Below are 19,787 nucleotides of genomic sequence, written 5' to 3'. Positions count from 1 at the left end.
TACTCACAAGGTAATCTTTATCTGAACTGAAGCATATGGTTTATTTGAAACTACATAAATATATGTGTGTATGTATATATATATATGTATGTGTATATATATATTTATATCTAAATAAATGAATAAATGTAAATGGTGTTGTTTCAAGAATATTTTTATATATACAGTTTCCAACTTACAAGCAGGTTGTTCCTAAGATGTCTGTGAGTTAGTTATTGAAACTTAAAGCTCATTTCCTCATAGAAATAACTTCAGTGATGATTATCATCCCAGGTTCACAAAAGCTAATTTAGTCTATAGTATAAATAAAATAACTATGGCATGCCTGGGCCCTAAAAAGGTTGTAGAGGGGTTATTCTGGGTGTTGCATTTTAGGGCCACCTTTGCTCACCTACAGCAAGGATTTTAGTAATAGCAGTTTCTAGGGTAACAGGGTAAGGAGTAGAACAGCACAGATCACTTGTATAATTTGTGTTGGGCAGTTGAGGGTGGCTTGTAGCTGACTTTAGTATTATGGTAATAAATGTATTGCTATAAGTTAAATATAACTTTTCAAAATATTGTAATTTTATTTTCGGGGAATAATAAAATGTTTTTAAGTAATCTTATAAACTTTTGGTTTAGGACATCTAGAGATGGTGCGATTTCTTTTGGAAGCAGGCGCAGATCAAGAGCATAAAACAGATGAAATGCACACTGCTTTAATGGAGGCTTGCATGGTAAGATTGGTGAAATACATACATGAAACATATTTATATATTAGGTAGAGACAGAGGCAGTGTATAGTGAGTGCCATTTCCTTGGGTTCAAAGATTCTGTTTATCATGACTTGTGGATCAGAACCTCAGCTATCTGAGTTATAAGAGCCAGTTGTGCAATATTAACTTCTATCAGAGGTGCTTTCTGAAGCTTTGTAGCACTACCTTCATTTTCTGGTTTTATGTAATTGGCACAAAAAGTGACTTTTTAAAAGACTGATCAAGGATATTAAAAATGAGAACATAATCGACAGAGTATGCACATAATACTACTAAGTAAAACATGTTCATCAAACCCGTAATGTAAAATTTATGAAAAATATGAAATTAAAATATTATTTGCATTACATAATTCTCCCTCTGTCATTCTCCTTTCCCAAAGATCCCTCTCCAAAGATTCTCCCTTCCCAAAGATCCTCTATCGTGGTCTTTTCTCAGCCCTGAATTCCTTTTTTTAAGAACTTTTTTTTAAATTTGTACTTGAGAATGCGTAATAATAGTACTCTTAAACTTTTGTATCTCAGTCTATGACTTGTGGCACAGAAATGAATCAGAATAACGTTATAGACAGATTTATGAGAAAAACACACCAAAGATAAAACAGACCCCAAATTAATTTTAAGTTTCTTGTCTCAACTTCCCTTCAGAGAATGATTATTGAAAGGATGTTAAATTTTAATTACTAATTTAAAAAAAAATTAAGTAGCCATTTAAGACTTGAGTTATTTTTTGTTTTTCTTATTGCCATACCAGTGTTTGCTTTAGTAAATTATTCTTTTGATTAAACAAGTTTTCTGGGAGGGTTTTGAGTTCCCCATCTGTTAAAATAATATCCTCCTCTAGGGTTGTTGTGAGGATTAAATGACATAATGTGTGTAAGGAACTTAAAACATCCTTGCCACCCCCATTAGAGAAACAAACTATATGTAGATTAAAAAATTAAAGTGGAATATTCTGTAGACCTACTCTGCATGCAATGGAAGTGTTATAAGTAGATGAAAGATACTAGTAGGGGCCATACGTTTGGAGACTTGCTAAGAGACTGAGGTTTTAAACTGGACTTTAAAGGAAATGTAGGAGTTGACTACTTATGGAGGGAGAAAATTCTGAGCTAAAGGAACAGCAAAGTAACCACAGTGATAAGACTTTAAAGTTGTGTAATATGGCAAGTACCAAGGCAAAAATGGGCATGACGTGTTCAAAAGAAGATGGAATGTCTGTGAGGTAATACAGAAGGAAAAATTGTATCAAAGGAAGAAGGAATGGAAAAGTGAGCCTTGGGGTTGCCAATATTTAGGGAAACTGTGAGAAAGGGAGACCGGTAAAGAAGACGGAAGATATTAAGAGAGAACTTCTTTTTCTTTTTCTTAATTTTCACTGGCATTTGATTGTCGAACAACAAAGGAATTACCATGTACATATTGTGTTCCCTTTTCCCTAACACATCATGCTCAATTCCCCCACTCCTCTAAAAAGTATTGCATTTTTCTTTTTCTACCTAGCCAAAACTTTGCTTATCCTTAAGGTTTCTATGAAAATCCTACTTTCCCTTTCTAAACTTTATCCTTTTAGCATTTAAGCTTATACTATGCAGTGTTGATGTTATCTCACAGTAATCTCTTATTTTATGTGCTTACTGGTTTTTTTTTTTATGATGGTTAATAAGCTTTTTGATTGAAGGTATTTTTCTACGTATTTTATATCCTCAATTGCTATTTACTACTAGAGTAAACTGTAGATATGTCTTAATTAATGCTTGCTTACTCACCTGTTAAATGTAGATTTATTAATTCTTATTTGAATTGAGATCAGCAAACTTCATTGTATAGCAATTGAGAAGTATTTTTAAAGATTTTTTAATGGTGCTGATTCAGTTTTTTTAATTGCATTGTAATCAGGATGGCCACGTTGAAGTAGCTAGGTTACTTCTTGACAGTGGTGCCCAAGTGAACATGCCTGCTGATTCATTTGAATCACCATTGACTTTGGCTGCATGTGGTGGGCACGTGGAACTTGCGGCTTTACTTATTGAAAGAGGAGCTAGCCTGGAAGAGGTCAATGATGAAGGTTATACACCATTGATGGAAGCTGCTCGTGAAGGACATGAAGAAATGGTGGCATTACTTTTAGGCCAAGGTAACCAATACCAATCAAGACACTAACGCATAAATGTGTAAAATGTAAGATTATGATTTTATAAAATTGAATTTATTTCATTTTTCTAGTAGATTTGTAATGAGGTGCTATCACAAAAATTGAAGATGAAATATTTTCTTTGAAAACAGCTCTCATACTGTACTAAATAAAATCAGATGGACTTCTTTAGTATTTAAGAGCTTTCAGAGCCATTTTGTGCTGTGTGAATAAAAATAGAGAGAAGTGGGTGTGGGATAGGGTTGTAGGTTATGTGGGGGCATGTATGAAATTCAGCATTTCTGCAGCTAATATATTGAGAGAATGCCTCTTAGGGCAGAATACCTATTAATAAATATTTGATGTTTCTAGTGTTTCATAAAGTACACTATGGGAAATCTTGCCATAAGGACTAACTTGATGAGAATGCAAGAATGCATGTATAAGAATCTGTCAAGGAGCTCAGTACACAGTGGGGTTCTCTTTTGGGGGAAAGTGAAACAGTTAATTGACTGTATTAAGATACCTTAAGTTTAGAAGTAATCTCGCATCTCTATCCATATTGGTAGCCTGGTTTTATATCTCTTTTAGTAGTAAAGGTTTTGTTTGTACAAATTTAAGAGGAATGGCACATGTTTTAAAAACCTTTTACTGAGAGGTAATATTGACTAGAATTTTAAAAGCCTACTTTTCGGAGCAGACTTCTTAGGTTTGAATCACAAATCCACTGCTTGCCGATTTTGTAACTTTAGGCAAGTTTCTAACCTTCTGTGCCTCAATTTTGTTGTCTGTAGGGTTGTTGTGAGAGTTTATAGATGTGTATAAAGCTTTTAGAACACTTTTGTCATATAGTGCCTGTTAAGTGTTCACTGTGGTGATGGTGGTAGTAGTGATGATGATAATGTTGTTGTGACCTTGGGCAAGTTAGTTAATCTCAATTTCCATAACTGTAAAAATGGAGCTAACAATAATATGTAAAATGCTTTAAATATTGCCTGACAAATAACAGCATATTAAATATTATCTATTATCATTTTCATCAACATCTTTATCATCATTATTTTGAATCTTTATAACGAGGGAATGTGGTTTATTTTCTAAGGCCTTAAATCACATGACTTGTACCTTCTGGCTGAATAAATCTTATTCCAGCAGTGTACATCAAATATGGACTGGTGGATGTGGTTTTGATAGTTTTCTTTATTTTTAACTGCCTCCTAGAATAGGGGAGAGGTACTTCATCATTTAGTAAATTAATATAAATGTTCATTTTTGAAGTATAGTTTACTAGGAAATAATCATGTTTTGCTTATCTCTGGAATAAGTTAATGACTTTCTTTAAATAATTAGAATCTTTATTTTAGGAGCAAATATCAATGCACAGACAGAAGAAACTCAAGAAACTGCCTTGACTTTGGCTTGCTGTGGAGGCTTTCTGGAAGTGGCAGACTTTCTAATTAAGGCAGGAGCTGATATAGAACTAGGGTGTTCTACCCCTTTAATGGAAGCTGCTCAAGAGGGTCATTTGGAGTTAGTTAAATACTTATTAGCTGCAGGTAGGCATTTTTGCATTTGGGAGTTTTTTTACATGATTTATTTAAGTAAAAATATTACAATGCAAATAGCTTTTTTTGATGTATGATGCACTGAATGTGTATAGAAAAATAATGTGATAAATTTTTTAGTGTATTCTGAATAAATAATTTACCTTATTGCTGTTTGAAATATCTGCAGTTTTAATTTTAAGCAGTAATCTATTTCTAATTTTTTTTCTTTTTTGCTTTTAAAGATGCTGACAATATTCTCTATTTCTAGAAATGGATAAGGCTGTTTTGTCTAATTTGAGGAGATATGGCTTATCTAGAAGAAATTTCAGTATCCACATTTGTGTCTTATGATTCTTTTATTAAGGCTGTGTATCTAACACTACTGCAGGAGCTAATGTTCATGCAACAACAGCAACAGGGGATACAGCACTAACATACGCCTGTGAAAATGGTCATACCGATGTAGCAGATGTCTTACTTCAGGCAGGAGCAGATCTGGTAAGCTATGTCACTTTCTAAATCTTAATATTTAAAGCTAGGACAAGAAATTAATTGAAAGGAGATTATAGACAAAAGGTATTTCTTTACTTCTAATTTTATGTTGGCCTTTTTGCCATTCTTTTATCTCATTTAGTCATATTATTTTCCTATGCTGTTTGGTGTCCATTCTTATTTTCCTTGTTAGCAGGACTATCCAGTCTACTACCCCTTCTCCCCTACAAAAAAGGGAAAATTTTGTGTTTGATATGTTAATAATTAATCGTAATAATTAATACAAATTTTCTCTTAAGTACTTAGCTATTTTTAGAAGCTTTTCTGATTTGTCATAAAAAGGCAAATATGGCTTAGAGGTGGCATTTCACTGCCGTTTAGGAAATAAATTGTACCTATACCATTCAAAGCATTATTAAATAAAGGAGTTAAAAAGATAAGTATTCAGTAAATAATATTTTTCCCTCAAATAACTTTTTATTTAGTGAGAAGGATGAAATACTGAGGTCATTTTTAAAATTATTTATTTATTTATTTATTTATTTTGGGCTGCGTTGGGTCTTCGTTGCTGTGCACGGGCTTTCTCTAGTTGCGGTGGCTTCTCTTGTTGTGGAGCATGGGCTCTAGGTGCGTGGGCTTCAGTAGTTGTGGCACTCAGGCTCAGTAGTTGTGGCGCACGGGCTTAGTTGCTCCATGGCATTGGGGATCTTCCCGGACCAGGGCTCGAACCCGTGTCCCCTGCATTGGCAGGCGGATTCTTAACCACTGCACCACCAGGGAAGTCCCTACTGAGGTCATTTTAAGGTAGATTACAAAGAGATGTCATAGGGAAAGGACAGACAGTAAAAAAGCTCAGAAGAGGTGAAGACGTCATCTGAGATGTTATGTTTGGGGCTGGGTAAGGTTTAGAAAGGTAGATACTGTGCTCTTGTTACAAAAGAGATACTCCAGTTGGAAGAAATAGTATGAGTACAGCCTGAGAGGTAGGGAAGAATAAAGCAATTGTGTGTGGGGAAAATAGTCATTCTTCCAGTTTAGCCTGTGAGGGAGTAAGAAAGGTAGGTTTTAGTTAAAACATAAGCACCCATGTGTTCATGGGGCTGAGATTAATAAGTAAATGTGTTTTCCTGTAGAAGTTCATAGCTTATGACAGAACCTCACATGCAGGCAGAAACAGGCTCCTCAATTAACTGGTTTCTTAACTTAAAATTTACTTAACTTCTCTTTCCTCATTTATGAAAGGAGAGGGTTAAATTAGATTACTATTGTGGCCTCCTTCAGCTCTGTCTGTGTTGGTACAACTCTTGGAGAACTTATGACGCACGTTATATTCTAGCTAGTCATGCGCATATTCCTCTTATTAGGTTTTGAGCTTCTTCAGCTTAGGAACTAAATTTCCAGTGTTTACTACAGTGACTGTGAAACATACAGCAATGTAATCTTGCTTAGTGAATTGTAATTAAAACAACTTAGTGTATGACTTAAGAGAAAAATCATCAGATGTAAGTGTAAAAAATATTGACATATAAAATGCTTTATAAAAGGTGTTTTTTTCTCAAACCTTTATACCGTAAGATCTGAAAATTTTTCCTATGCTGATATTCTGAATTGCAAAAATGCAGCTGGTTCTCCATCCTTTTGAAACCCAGAAATCTCTAGTAATATCTTATAATTGATGGTATTAAATATCACTAGCCTTGTTATTTTTATGTACGGTAAAATAGAGATAATGGGAAGTCTGTAAAGGCAGAGAGTGATATACTTAGAGAAATTCATACATGTAGGATACAAACTTATGAAAAGAAAATCACTTGTAGTGGATTAGGATAATGTTGATAATGTTGATTGTTTGGAGAGGGCTGTGCTAGAGTGCCATTCATTGTTAAAGTTCCGCAGTCCTTTTTGTAGAGAGAAGGAAAAATTACCCAGATGGATTTAGATGAGGGTGTAACAATCACATGAATATAACCCCAGTTCTTAATTTATCTATATTTCCATAGAACATGTTTCTAATTTGAGATTGTTTAAATTAAAGAATATATTCCTTGATTTACTTCAAAGCATGTTATTTAATATATTTAGATTCTGAAATTTGTTCAATTCTCTTCCTTTTGATTTTCATGAAAAAGAATAATTGTTCATTAGAAATTAAATATCAAGTAAGTCTGTGTTTTTTAAACAGGAGCATGAATCTGAAGGTGGAAGAACTCCTTTAATGAAAGCTGCAAGAGCTGGTCATGTTTGTACCGTTCAGTTCCTAATTAGTAAAGGTAGGTTTGTGTAAGGCAGTAATTTTTTTCCACAGGTATCTATCCCCTGCCCTTGGGTATTAAGAGATTTACAGGTAAAGGACATTTTGGAGGTGTCACGTGGTAGAGGGATGCAACTGAGAGTTTTGTGAGTGGGTAGTTGATAAACATCCTGCAACACATAGAACCATTCCAAACTGTGAAGAGTTCTGATACCGAATACCACCCTTGTTAAAAAACATTTCAATACAGAAAAATTTCTCTATGTAAAGAACTTTGAGGGTTTAGATACCTTGAATGAAGTCTTTTCTGTTCGTGTAATAATATATCTTGAAACCTGGATTTTTATGTTGTTTCTGCCACTGATTAATTTGAGGGCAAGTCACTTTTCTTCTTTATATTTCCTTGGGCCTAAGTTTCCTTCTTTGTAAAATATAGAGAGGTGGTCATAAATATAGCACCCCCCCAAAAAATCAAAATTGAAATGGAACAAATATGCCAAAAATGCATTTTCATTCATGGTCATTTATTCTACTTTGAATACCAAAATCCTTAATAACAAAAGTAGCATATTATTACTTCCTTTAAATTACTTTTTAGGTATTCACTGTATAAGTTCAAGTTGAAAGTTTTTCATGAACTTAAGTATAGAAGATTAGAGATTTCATTATATTCTTAAGTATAGGAGATTAAAGATTTTATTTTTGATTCAACATTAGTAAAAGTGAGACTGTGTAGACCATATACAATTAAAAAGGCAACATATGCCATTTCCTTCTTACCAAAAATACTAAAGTTTGAAATCATTTGTAGGTAGAGAAAATAAATCAGAAATAACTTACTGGTCAAATTATTTTAGGCAATTTGAACACTTCCTTGTGTTATATGTTTATAAATAAGACATAGTATTCTCAAGAATGAAATTATTTTCAGTTATTATCTTCTCTCTTCTTTGGTTAATTTTAATGAATCTGATTCCAGTTTCTTCCTGGTATTTTACTTCCATTTCCCACATGCATAGCACAGTGCTCCAAATCAGGGATGAATTCATATTAAGGGGAAAATGTACCTGTTTTCATTCTCAGATATTTCCCAATGAAAAAAGATTATACTACTATTACTTACTATTTTTTGTTAATTCCTTCCATATTTGGCCCATAGAGGGCAGTGTGGTTTATTTTTTATTGGTTTTTAGTCATCTTTCCCACTGAAGATATTAAAATGTAGATAAAATTTTTTATTTTACTTTTTTAAAACAGTGATTATATTAGGAATAATATATACTTTTATCATTATCTTTTAATGGTACATACTGAAACATTTATGGATGAAATTATATCATGTTTGTCTGGGATTTGTTTTAGAATAATTCAAGATGGGAGAGGAGAATGGATGTGGGTATATGTGAAATGAGATTGGCCATGTTTATAATCATTGAAGCTGGGTAATGGGTATGTGGGACTTCATTATACTGTTCTCTCTACTCTTCGATTTTGAAGTTTACCATAATTTAAGAAACAACACTCTATTAACATGATCTTTCATGCCTTGTCTGTTTTAGGAGCAAATGTGAATAGAACCACAGCTAACAATGACCATACTGTACTGTCCCTGGCTTGTGCAGGGGGTCATCTGGCAGTGGTGGAACTACTTTTGGCTCATGGGGCAGATCCTACTCACCGTTTAAAAGTATGTAACTCAGACGTTTCAGGTAGCATTGTGAATTAATCTTCACTCTTGAGCATAACAAATTATTATCTATAAGTTCCACTTGTATTGGCATTCTAAATGTGTTCATTTTCTTCTGTCTTTAGAGGAAAGTGTTCTTTACTAAACCTAAAACTTTAATGTGTCTGGGGCCTGTTGGCTATATCTTCCTTATGTTTCTGTAAATTAACTTTAAAAATAAATTTTTCCCCTTCCGTATTCACTCTTTTAGGATGGCTCGACTATGTTGATAGAAGCAGCAAAAGGTGGTCATACAAGCGTTGTTTGCTATCTTTTGGACTATCCTAATAACTTGCTTTCAGCCCCTCCACCAGATGTCACTCAGTTAACGCCCCCATCCCACGATTTAAATAGGGTAAGCTTCTAAACTACAGCATTTTATGTTATATCATCTTTTTCCCTTTTTCGGTCATAGTTCAAGATTAAACTAGATTGTTTTTTGTTATAATATGTAGTTCTTTTTATAGATAACATACTTGATATGGTTAATGAACATCTGGTGTAATATTCAGATTCCAGATTGATATGATTTTGCTTTGCTTTTTTACTGTGGCCAGAATAATCTTTTGATTTCAAAGTTCATTAAAAAAATGTCATGGAGGGAATTCCCTGGCGTCCAGTGGTTGGGACTCAGCGCTTTCACTGCTGGGTCCTGGGTTCAATCCTTGGTCGGGGAACTAAGATCCCATCCCGCAAGCTGTGCGGCATGGCCGAAAAAAAAAAGTCATGGAAAATAATTTGATACCAGCACATTTTAAGTAAATATGTCACCTGAGATTGTCATATGAAAAAATATTTTGAATGGATCTTTGTAACTTATTCTTCATTTAAAGCAAATTATATAACGGAAGGTGTAGGAAAAGCAGATATATAATCAGTTTAATTTGTCTTAGGCTCCTCGTGTACCGGTTCAAGCACTGCCCATGGTTGTCCCACCTCAGGAGCCTGACAAACCACCTGCCAATGTTGCCACTACTCTTCCCATCAGGAATAAAGGTCAGTTATACTTTTAAAGACTTACAAGTCGTCCAAGTAAAAATGATAAGATTGCAAAAAAAACCAAAAACTAGCCATTTAAAATTATTATTCCACAAAAAATGAATTTTACTAGGTCGGCATAATTGAAGATTTTTTTTTTAACAATGAAAAAACCATGTTATTGGGAGAGAACATAGTTAAGAACACTAATTTGTGCTGGAATCAGAAGTATTAGCAGTAGAAATTCAGATGCTCATCTTTGATGCAATTCTGATTATCCATGATTTCCTCTAATAACTAGTCATTTCTATTCATGTTAAAATGTTAGGCTGCGTATAATTGGGTGACATTTTTGTAAATTACTAAAATTTCTGTAGTGATATGAGGCATAAGATTACTAAGCTAGATCAAAATTAAATTTTATTTTACAATAACTGGTTTTAATGTAGATTTTTTATCTGGAATACCTTTTCTCAACCAAGAATTCAAAGTTACTTCAGATATGGTTGTTTGTTGCTCTAGAACTCTGAGGTCCATATTTGATTTGTGGAAGTTACATCATGCATGTTCATAAGTTATGTCCCAAAAGATTACAGCTACCAGTTTGAATCAGTTTTTCCTTTTAGAAAGTTTTACCTGAGGAACCAATGTGTTTTTGATTTTTTGGTTTTTGGCTACCTATATTATTTTACCAACAAGAATACTAAGTATTTCCACCAGTTCTTTTCAATCACCACTACCAATCTAGAGCCTTGGCACCTTTTTCAGTAGGTATAGCAAGCAAATGATTGCTATACCGATAGCCAGATATGTTTATTCACCTGGCTGTCAGAAGATACAGTGGATGTCATAGTTCAGCATCTTTTCTTCCAGGGAAACTGAATCCCAGTTCTCTACTGGCCAGGTAGCTTTGTGAATATGTGAATTTCTATCTTAACCTTTATCAGTCTTGAAGATGGTAGGCCCCAACAAAGACATATATTTTAGTTGGATTTTAATTTCCTGGTACTTCTCAGTGGTTTGAGTACTCTTTGTGTGTATGTGTGTATGTTTAAAAGGCACAGACTATTAAATGTAGAAAAACCTTGACTTAGAGGTTTAAGTTTTCCCTACATCTTAATAATTTAGCATTATTTTTCTGTTCTTATGATAAGTTTTTACATCTTTATGACCAGATGAGGTATCTATCTACACATAGCCTTAGATTTTACTTTAATTGTACCACTTAGGTATCACAAACCTGCATCCCTCTATTGTCTAATTTTAACCATGTGATATTTTTAAAATTCTGAAATTAATTTCCCAAAGATTACTCTATGCACATAAAATACATACATTTTATTTTTATGATAAAGAAGGTGGATTTGTTTTTAACTCCTTAACAGTGCATTTTCACCTTCTATGGATATAATAACTTGGTGCATAACTGTTGGCACTAAACCTCCCAACAGTAACTCTGTAATGAGGATGCCATTCATGTGCACTTCTGAGGGGGTTTCTTTTTCACACAGCTGCTTCTAAACAAAAGTCCAGCAGCCATTTGCCAGCAAACAGCCAGGATGTACAGGGTTACATCACCAATCAGTCTCCAGAGAGCATTGTAGAAGAGGCTCAGGGAAAGTTAACAGAACTGGAACAGAGGATAAAAGAAGCCATAGAAAAGAATGCACAGCTGCAGTCCTTGGAACTGGCTCACGCTGACCAACTTACCAAGGAGAAGATCGAGGAGCTGAACAAAACAAGGGAGGAACAAATTCAGAAGAAACAAAAGATTTTGGAGGAACTACAGAAAGTAGAACGAGAATTACAACTGAAAACTCAGCAGCAGCTAAAAAAGCAGTATCTAGAGGTTAAAGCTCAAAGAATTCAACTTCAGCAGCAGCAGCAACAGTCTTGCCAACATCTGGGACTGCTAACTCCTGTTGGGGTTGGAGAACAGCTTTCCGAGGGAGACTATGCACGGTTACAGCAAGTGGATCCCGTTTTGCTTAAAGATGAACCCCAGCAAACTGCTGCTCAGATGGGTTTTGCACCAGTCCAGCCTCTGGCCATGCCTCAAGCTTTGCCTCTGGCGGCAGGTCCCTTGCCTCCAGGGTCCATCGCAAATCTTACAGAACTGCAAGGAGTGATAGTTGGACAGCCAGTACTGGGCCAAGCACAGTTGGCAGGGCTGGGGCAAGGAATTCTGACAGAAACACAACAAGGGTTAATGGTAGCCAGCCCTGCTCAGACCCTCAATGACACGCTGGATGACATCATGGCAGGTGGGTTATATTGTTATGAGCAGGTATCAAATATGATTTGCTTAAGGCGAGTAAGAGTGTGCCAGAATTTTTTGCCGTTACCCAACTTGAGAACTATTTCTGGACTCTTGAACCATGTATATCTTTAGAAATATTAGTTCAATCTCAGACGTTCTCAGATGGATACAGGTCAAATTAAAGATTAGCTCATTCAATGCAAGTGGCTGAAACTTTCTGACTTAGGTGGGTAGGCTGGGAATCTAGGTTTTTCAGTAGTCAGGTTGATGTTTGAATTTTTTGTTTGTTTTTGTTTTTGTTTTTTCCCTTTAAGTTCAGAATACTGATAGAATTTTGGCTTTTTTGCTTCTGTATTCACACCAATAAACCGGGAAATTGATAGAAGTTGAAGTGCAAAACTAGTAGGATATATCAGAAGGCTTATTTGTGAACAGAAATACTTTATATTGTAATGGATCAGACTTCCAACCTGATGGATATTTTAAAAAAACAAAAAACGTAAATACTTTTACAACAATAATAAAGTACCAAACCAAATAAGGTTTGATTATACTGTATGTCAGTGATTTATCCCCTGTGAATGTTAATGTGTAGTTTCTTTCTAATTGTATTATGAGAAGGTGTGGTCCCCTGATAGTATCATAAATGATATATCTTTAAATGGGTAGGCAGAGAAATTTTTTTCCATTTTAATTAGTTTCATTGGCAAAAAGAAATATTTTAGGGGTTGTTTTGATGGTTCTAGTTTTGGGAACTTAGTTTTTGTGAGTTCTGTAACAAAGTAGTAGAATGAGATTTTACAGGATTATAAGCCATAAGAATACTGTACTGAAAAGAATAATTTTCTTCATTTAAAAAAAAAGTAAAGAAAAAAAAAAACCAGGAAAAGAAGAAACAGGGGAAAACAAAGGGAGTAAATAGGTGAATTTTGATAATTTTCATCTGCTCTCTTCCCCCCTTTTAATTCTTTGGTCTATACTTAAAGGTTGATTGAATTTTCTCTTATTTTGAAACTATGTTTAAGTAGCATTATATATTATGATGAGATTATACATAATTTAACTTTAATCTTTTAAAAGAATAAAAGAAAATGAAATTGTATAGTGTTGAGATATTTAGCTAACATTCAGAAACTAAGAAACCAGCTAATGAGACAGATTTTGTACTTAGAAATTGCTCTAAAGTTTCCCAGTCCTCTTTTAGTATCACCTCAACAATAGTATGTGGAATGAAAGTCTCTGCTAATCTTAGAGGGTACAGTAACTACATCGGAAAAAATGCTATTAATTGTTAGTAAGAACTATAAAGCTTCTTATATTAAGAAGTATACATTTTTCCTATAGATTTGAAAGTTACTACTAATCACCATTAGTGGGTTATAATAATTGGGAATGTAATTTTAAAAACAGTAGATATCTTATGAAAATTGAAGCACAGTAGCTCCAAATGCCAAATTTGATATTACTTTCATGGCCATTAATCTAGATCATAATGGTGTTCTTTATATTATGTCAATTGAACTAACAAAGAATGTGTAGAATTAAGTGTAATTTATTCAGTTAAATGAAGAATGGACATTCCATACCAATGAATATTTAAAAAATTTTGATATGCTATCAGAATTTACCTGATGTTCTTGGGCATAGTTATCAATAATGATTTGCCAGTTGTATAATTTTTATGCTGATCAGAATTATCAGAGGTTTGTAAAGTAGTTTTTCTGTTGATTTGTTTACCAAACAAAAACAATTAAATTCTCCCTATGTGTTCCAGGTGTTTTCATATAAAATTATTTTTTAAAGCTTGTAACTGTTTAGGAAATATGACAGATACTTGTCATATTATAAAAATACTTTACCTGTTTATTCTCATTTATATGGGGAGAGGAGAGATGGCCAGAAGAAAGAACAGGATTAAAAACATCCAACTACTTCCCTGCAACCCATTCCTGCATCATGCATGTGTACGTGCACAAACATACACATATATACTCACTTCCACAGCCTTTTAACTTCTTCTATGGTAGTACTGGTTATTTCAGTTGGCTAATGACCATTTCCATTTCTTTCTTTGGGTTTTTTAATATCTTAAAACTTCATTAGGCTCAGTCTTGCTTCTCTCCTTCAGCATAATCTCTGTTCTTTATTCCTTAGTCCCCATTTATTAGACTGCTTTTATAAGATTCAGTCTCTTTTTCTCTAGTACTTGGCTGGTCAGAATCTTCTATCTTCCTTGTTTTCTGTACTAGCCAAAGCAAAATCAGTTCCCTATCTTACCAGTCTTAACAACTTGCCTTTGCTGTGCTGTCAAGTTCCCTCTTTCCTTACCTGATGTTAAAACTTCTTTGAGCATCTGGTTTTCCCTCTCTGAAATCTAACCCTAAAATGAAGTTCCACATGTAAAGATCTGGTCTGTACCATGGTTCCTTCAGGTACCTACATATTTACAATTGCTACTTTTAATTGTAGAGAATGGATGAGTGACAGGCAGCTATTTAGTTTTAGTAAACCAATTTCATAGGTACCCCAAGGGAATTAAATGAGGGAATTGATTTTTCCTATCTCCTTCTAGAAGAGGTGATAAGAACAACCAGTTTGACCAAAAATAAGAAAACTAATAATGTTCTTTAAAAGAACTTATTCAAATTGAAATGTAAGCTATAATTTAGTCATTTAACAATAAAGCTTAGATTTTTTTGTTCAGTATCATGAAATAAAATTCAGTTTTTCTGACAGATTGGTGTTCATCCCGTTTAAGCTAATTTTGTGTTTAGCATTTTCATTTGTGAAAATCAGTCTAATCAGAGGAGAATATGGAACCCATTTTAAGAGCCATAGATTTTATATGGTTTTGAAATTTATATCTAGAATGTGTACATTTGAATTGTCTTGCTCTTTTTCTTAACATACAAAACTATCAATGTGGAGTAACAATATCAAGATCATTAGATGATTAACATACTAGTGTTGAATACATGCCCTTTTCTATTGATCTGGATCCCTAAGGATTCAAATAGTGTGTTTTGTTTTGTTTTGTTTTGTTTTGTTTTGTTTCTTCCTTTGTTCTTCCTTTGGCTTTTAAGTGGACTTAAAAATGTATAATTATAGAATGTGTGTTGCTATAATGTATAGTGTATGTTTGTGCCTGAACTAAGGATTTCATGTAAAATAGATTTCTTAATTGACAATTGTGTTTATAATTGTTATGATAAGGTCTATTTCGGTTTTGTTCTTGGTAGGAGCATAACCTCTTTTGCCTGGTTTCAGATCCAGTTGTGAATCACGATTGTTTTCTGTCTGATGTAGTTGATAACTACGTTGGTAACATACATCCACACTACTGTTGATCATTCAAAGATTAATGCCCGGACTCTAGTGCTATAGCATTTTTAATAAGGGGGAAAAAGGATTGATGTTCACATGTCAACTCCAGAAGTGAGTTGATGAGGGAATAAAGTACCCTCAACTGCTACCACCTTTGGAATTCTCCCATCTCAAGTACTGACCTAATTAGCCCCTTCTTAATTTGCTTATTTTGGTGAAAATAATATCATGGCAAAATTATACTTAGAAGAACTAACAGTAATCTATATTTGAAGGCTGATTGCATGCATACATTTATTTCTACCCTAATGTTTTAATTTTGTCCTCCTAAGTCAGTGTGATTGCTAGATTGATTGGTGAACATTTTATCCCCTTCAGAATAATTCTGTATGTGAGAAACTGTTTCTGTGTGAGGATCAAATTTTTATATATATATATGCTGTCATACTGAGGGCCACCCCCTGTCTGCAGTTAATAAAAGAATAGGAAGTATTTTAAATATTCAATAGCGAATGTCCCCAAACAGTGATATTACTTTCATTAGTTCTAGAAAATAAGGTGTGAAATTGGCAGGTAAAAGACACATTTTCTCCTTCTGAACTTGACTATTTTAACTTTTATTCCTTTTCTGATTAAGAAGATATAATGGGTAACCATTTGCATATATTTTTAATTCATAAAAATATTTTTGTTTTCAGGGTTATTTTGAATTAAGGTTTTGTGATTACATACCGTAAGAGGGGAATTTGTTTTTCATATGGTTTATTGTTTAGCAAATGGGTTACTCTCAATATGTATTTAAATTTTGGTCTATTGTCCAGTGTCAGAAATAACCAGGAAAATGAGTTATTAGTGCTATGGCAGTCTATCTGTAGATATTTTGTTTTTAAAGATATTTAAATATTTTCTGACAACTGTTTCTTGCTGTTACCTAACAATGTTTCACCCTCATTAAGTACAGTTATTTTGTTCAACAGCAGTCAGTGGAAGAGCATCTGCAATGTCAAACACTCCTACCCACAGTATCGCTGCTTCCATTTCCCAACCTCAGACTCCAACTCCAAGTCCTATCATCTCTCCTTCAGCCATGCTTCCTATCTACCCTGCCATTGATATTGATGCACAGGTAAGCTCCAAACTCAGGAGTGATAGTTTTTAACTGGAATTATATCATCATTAGAAACATTAATCAGTTATTTAAATCATCTTAGACTGCTTTGTCTCTGGGCAAAGACCTGAGCCACAGTTATAAATTAGAATCCACATTTAAAGAAATAAAATGCCAGATACAGATTATTACTGATAATTATTGTGAAGATCTGGTTTCTGATGTCATCAAGTAATCTTTTTTTCTTAAACTTTAGTTTCAAAAGGGATGTAAAAAGAAAAAACTTATTTAAGATTATGTATTTTCTTCTAAACTTAAATTAGAAGATGTGTTTTAAAATTCATATTGGATTCCATTTATATAGCATATATACTCAGTTGCATTTATATTGTCTTTGAAAATTCTGATCTTGCTGACTGAAATATGTAGTAAGTCTATGTGTCTGTTTCTATAATACTGTGAAGTTTAAAAAAAAAGTTTTTTAAAAGAATTCGTTTACCATGAAATGTCAGAGCAAAGTGAGGTTGGAAAAGAGAAGGTAGCTTGTGTTTTGTCCTGAAGAAATGCCAAGCAGCCTAGCTTAGAAGACTGCTGAATGAGGTAAGGGTATATGGCTTTCTTCAGGACTGAGAAATGTTTGCAGTTTATTTAGTTTTGTGTTTTGATTAATGCCTGATGGAGAGACTAGTGTGAGGGTGGTGGTGTACATTATAAAACTTGCAGTTTTATAAATGATCACTTCTTTATAAGCATCAATTTTAGGGAGGGGGGATGGGGGAGAGAGAGAGAGAGTGTGTGTGTGTGTGCGTGTGTGTGTGTGTGTGTGTGTTTGTATTATTGCATCCTTAAGAGCCTGTACTATTAAGCTATTGAAATAAAGCCTCCTTTTCATTAAGATGTTTCTTGGTAATACTATGAAAAAGGAATTTCATTTCTGTTCTTACTTGCTTCCCTTATTTTATATGAGCTAACTTTTTTTTGGGCACCTAAAATAGTTAGGGGCTTTTTTTAAGGAATAACTTTATTCAATCTTCAGAGTACACATATAAGGTAGCTACTCTTAAACACCCATTTTCCTGATGAAGAAACCTAGGCTAAGAGAGAGATTAAGCATTTGGCTTACAATCACTTCATTTAACTAAGAAATGGTGGGGCTGGGAGTCAAACTTAGGTTGGTTTGACTTCAGAGGCACCCTTCCAAATACCATACTATAGAGCTTCATTTTTAGTCTCATAAAAAAAATTAGACATTGATTTGGTGAACCACAGTAGTTTACATTTCATATTGATAGCATTATAGAATTGGATTGAACTTTTTATTGAATTTGCATTATTTTCCTCTAATCTGTTTTGCTCTGAGTCTGTTAATGTTTTAACCAGAAGTATATTTTCTAATTTTGTGGGATCAAGAATTGATCCATAAGCAAAAGTAAAACTTCACCAAAATATAAAGGGTTTCTTTCTTTCTTTTTTTTTTTTTTTTAAATGCTTTAAAATAAAACAGCCACAGGGACTTCCCTGGTGGTCCAGAGGTTAAGACTCTGCACTTTCACTGCAGTGGGGCAGGTTCGATCCCTGGTTGGGGAACTAAGATCCCGCGTGCTGCACAGTGCAGCCAAAATTAAATCAATCAATCAATCAGCTACAGAAAAGGTTCCATCAAGTGTGATCATGATTTTATTGAATTTGAGATTATCGTGATAATGAAATTTTACCTGACTATACCACTCCACCAACCATAAATTAATTTCTGAGAAGTTACATATAAATACTTTTAAAAAGTTAATTTGAAAAAATGATGTACATTTTAAATGTAGTAGACATACTTATGTAAAAAGATTTGACTATGGCTCCTTAAAAATCTGTTTCTTTATCCGGTCTTTACATTGAGGCTTTTCAGTTGGGTTAGCCTAATATGAGTTACAATACTTTTCATGGAGTTTACCATAATTGCATAGTTAGAAATTAGAAATTTCCTGTTTTGGAACACATAATACAAAATAATTATTTGGAAATAATTGTTCACCATTTTTTCTTTAACCTTCAGTGTTAGTTTTTTTAACTTACTAGTTTTTATGATACCAAGAAGGTACTTAAAGTGATAAATACAAAGATTCTTTTATGCTTAATTCACCTGAAGTTTTTTCTAGATTCTCAATACAAATTCCATGAGATTTCACGTAATGGATATTTTGGTTTATGTGTGACAATACTGTGCCATTACAGACAGGTGATATGATGAAAAAGTTCATACTAAGATTCTTCGTCTATTTTGAAAGATTAAAAATCCTCTAATAATTGGATCTTTCATTTGTTTATTTAACAGAACTTAACATGTACATTCTTAACTCTTTACAGATACTTACTTCTTTAACTTAATCTCTGTAACAGTCCCATGAAGTAGGTACTGTTACTATTACCATTTTACAGGTAAGGAAAGAGGCCTTGCCTAGCAGCCAATTTTTAGTGGAGCCAGCTTTCAAACAAACGAAAAAAAGACTCTGGGTCTAAAATCTAGAAAATGGGTCTGCCTAGATAGCAAAGGGTCATGTGTGTTTAATCTTTACATCTGTTTAGCATATTTCCTTGGCCATACGGCATATTTACCGCAAATCTTAACTTAAGGAAGAACAAAAGAAGTGTGATTTTTTTAATGCCTCAGTGTGTAAGTCTCTTTTTTAAAATGCTAATGATTCTTGAAAAATGGTCCTTTAGTTGATCATTATAGTAGGGAACTAATATTTTAAACAAGGATTAGCTGGAATCATATGTGTAATTTCTGGCCCTTAAAGAATGCTAACGGTAAGAGTTTGCATTCTTTATAACATTCCTCAAATCTTATGTTCTATAACTAGAAATCACCCTTGGTTTGTGTGCCACAGGCTCTCCACCTCTCATGTAATGGTTTTATTGAATTAAGTTTGTCTGGATACTATCAAAACTTTTAAGATTAATACTACACACTGTGCTGTTACCAAAATTTATTTTAGGAAACATCAATAAATGATAGTTTGAAGTAATTATTTGGGACTGTTTTACTATACCTTCTGATAACATAGCTCTAATCTCTATTTTTATTTTGCTTGAGTGGTGTAATAAAACTTATACCTGGGTACTCTAGATATGGAAATTAGGAATCACATATAGATTTTTAAGAACTGTGGTTTTATATGAAACAATAAATCTGGTTGAAGGTTAGAGTTGAATCCC

The 19,787-nt window shown here is 33.6% G+C and overlaps 1 protein-coding gene across 8 annotated transcripts in view; it reads left to right on the top strand.

The window, feature by feature from the left end:
• Positions 1-19,787, top strand: part of ANKRD17 (ankyrin repeat domain 17) — a 160,714-nt gene that overhangs the window by 88,179 nt on the left and 52,748 nt on the right. For 2 of the 8 annotated variants that reach the window (XM_061192362.1, XM_061192366.1), the window contains exons 7-16: positions 625-719; positions 2,657-2,894; positions 4,256-4,447; positions 4,803-4,936; positions 7,113-7,200; positions 8,741-8,868; positions 9,119-9,262; positions 9,801-9,903; positions 11,397-12,149; positions 16,447-16,595. In XM_061192362.1, coding sequence (XP_061048345.1) covers positions 625-719; positions 2,657-2,894; positions 4,256-4,447; positions 4,803-4,936; positions 7,113-7,200; positions 8,741-8,868; positions 9,119-9,262; positions 9,801-9,903; positions 11,397-12,149; positions 16,447-16,595 — 2,024 coding nt within the window. The remainder of the gene's footprint in view (positions 1-624; positions 720-2,656; positions 2,895-4,255; positions 4,448-4,802; positions 4,937-7,112; positions 7,201-8,740; positions 8,869-9,118; positions 9,263-9,800; positions 9,904-11,396; positions 12,150-16,446; positions 16,596-19,787) is intronic. The other 6 variants (XM_061192365.1, XM_061192363.1, XM_061192364.1 and 3 more) reach the window with 6 other exon arrangements.

The sequence above is a fragment of the Eubalaena glacialis genome, chromosome 5, assembly GCF_028564815.1.
Source record: "Eubalaena glacialis isolate mEubGla1 chromosome 5, mEubGla1.1.hap2.+ XY, whole genome shotgun sequence".
NCBI classification, from domain to species: domain Eukaryota; kingdom Metazoa; phylum Chordata; class Mammalia; order Artiodactyla; family Balaenidae; genus Eubalaena; species Eubalaena glacialis.
This window is presented reverse-complemented; position numbering and strand designations above follow the sequence as displayed.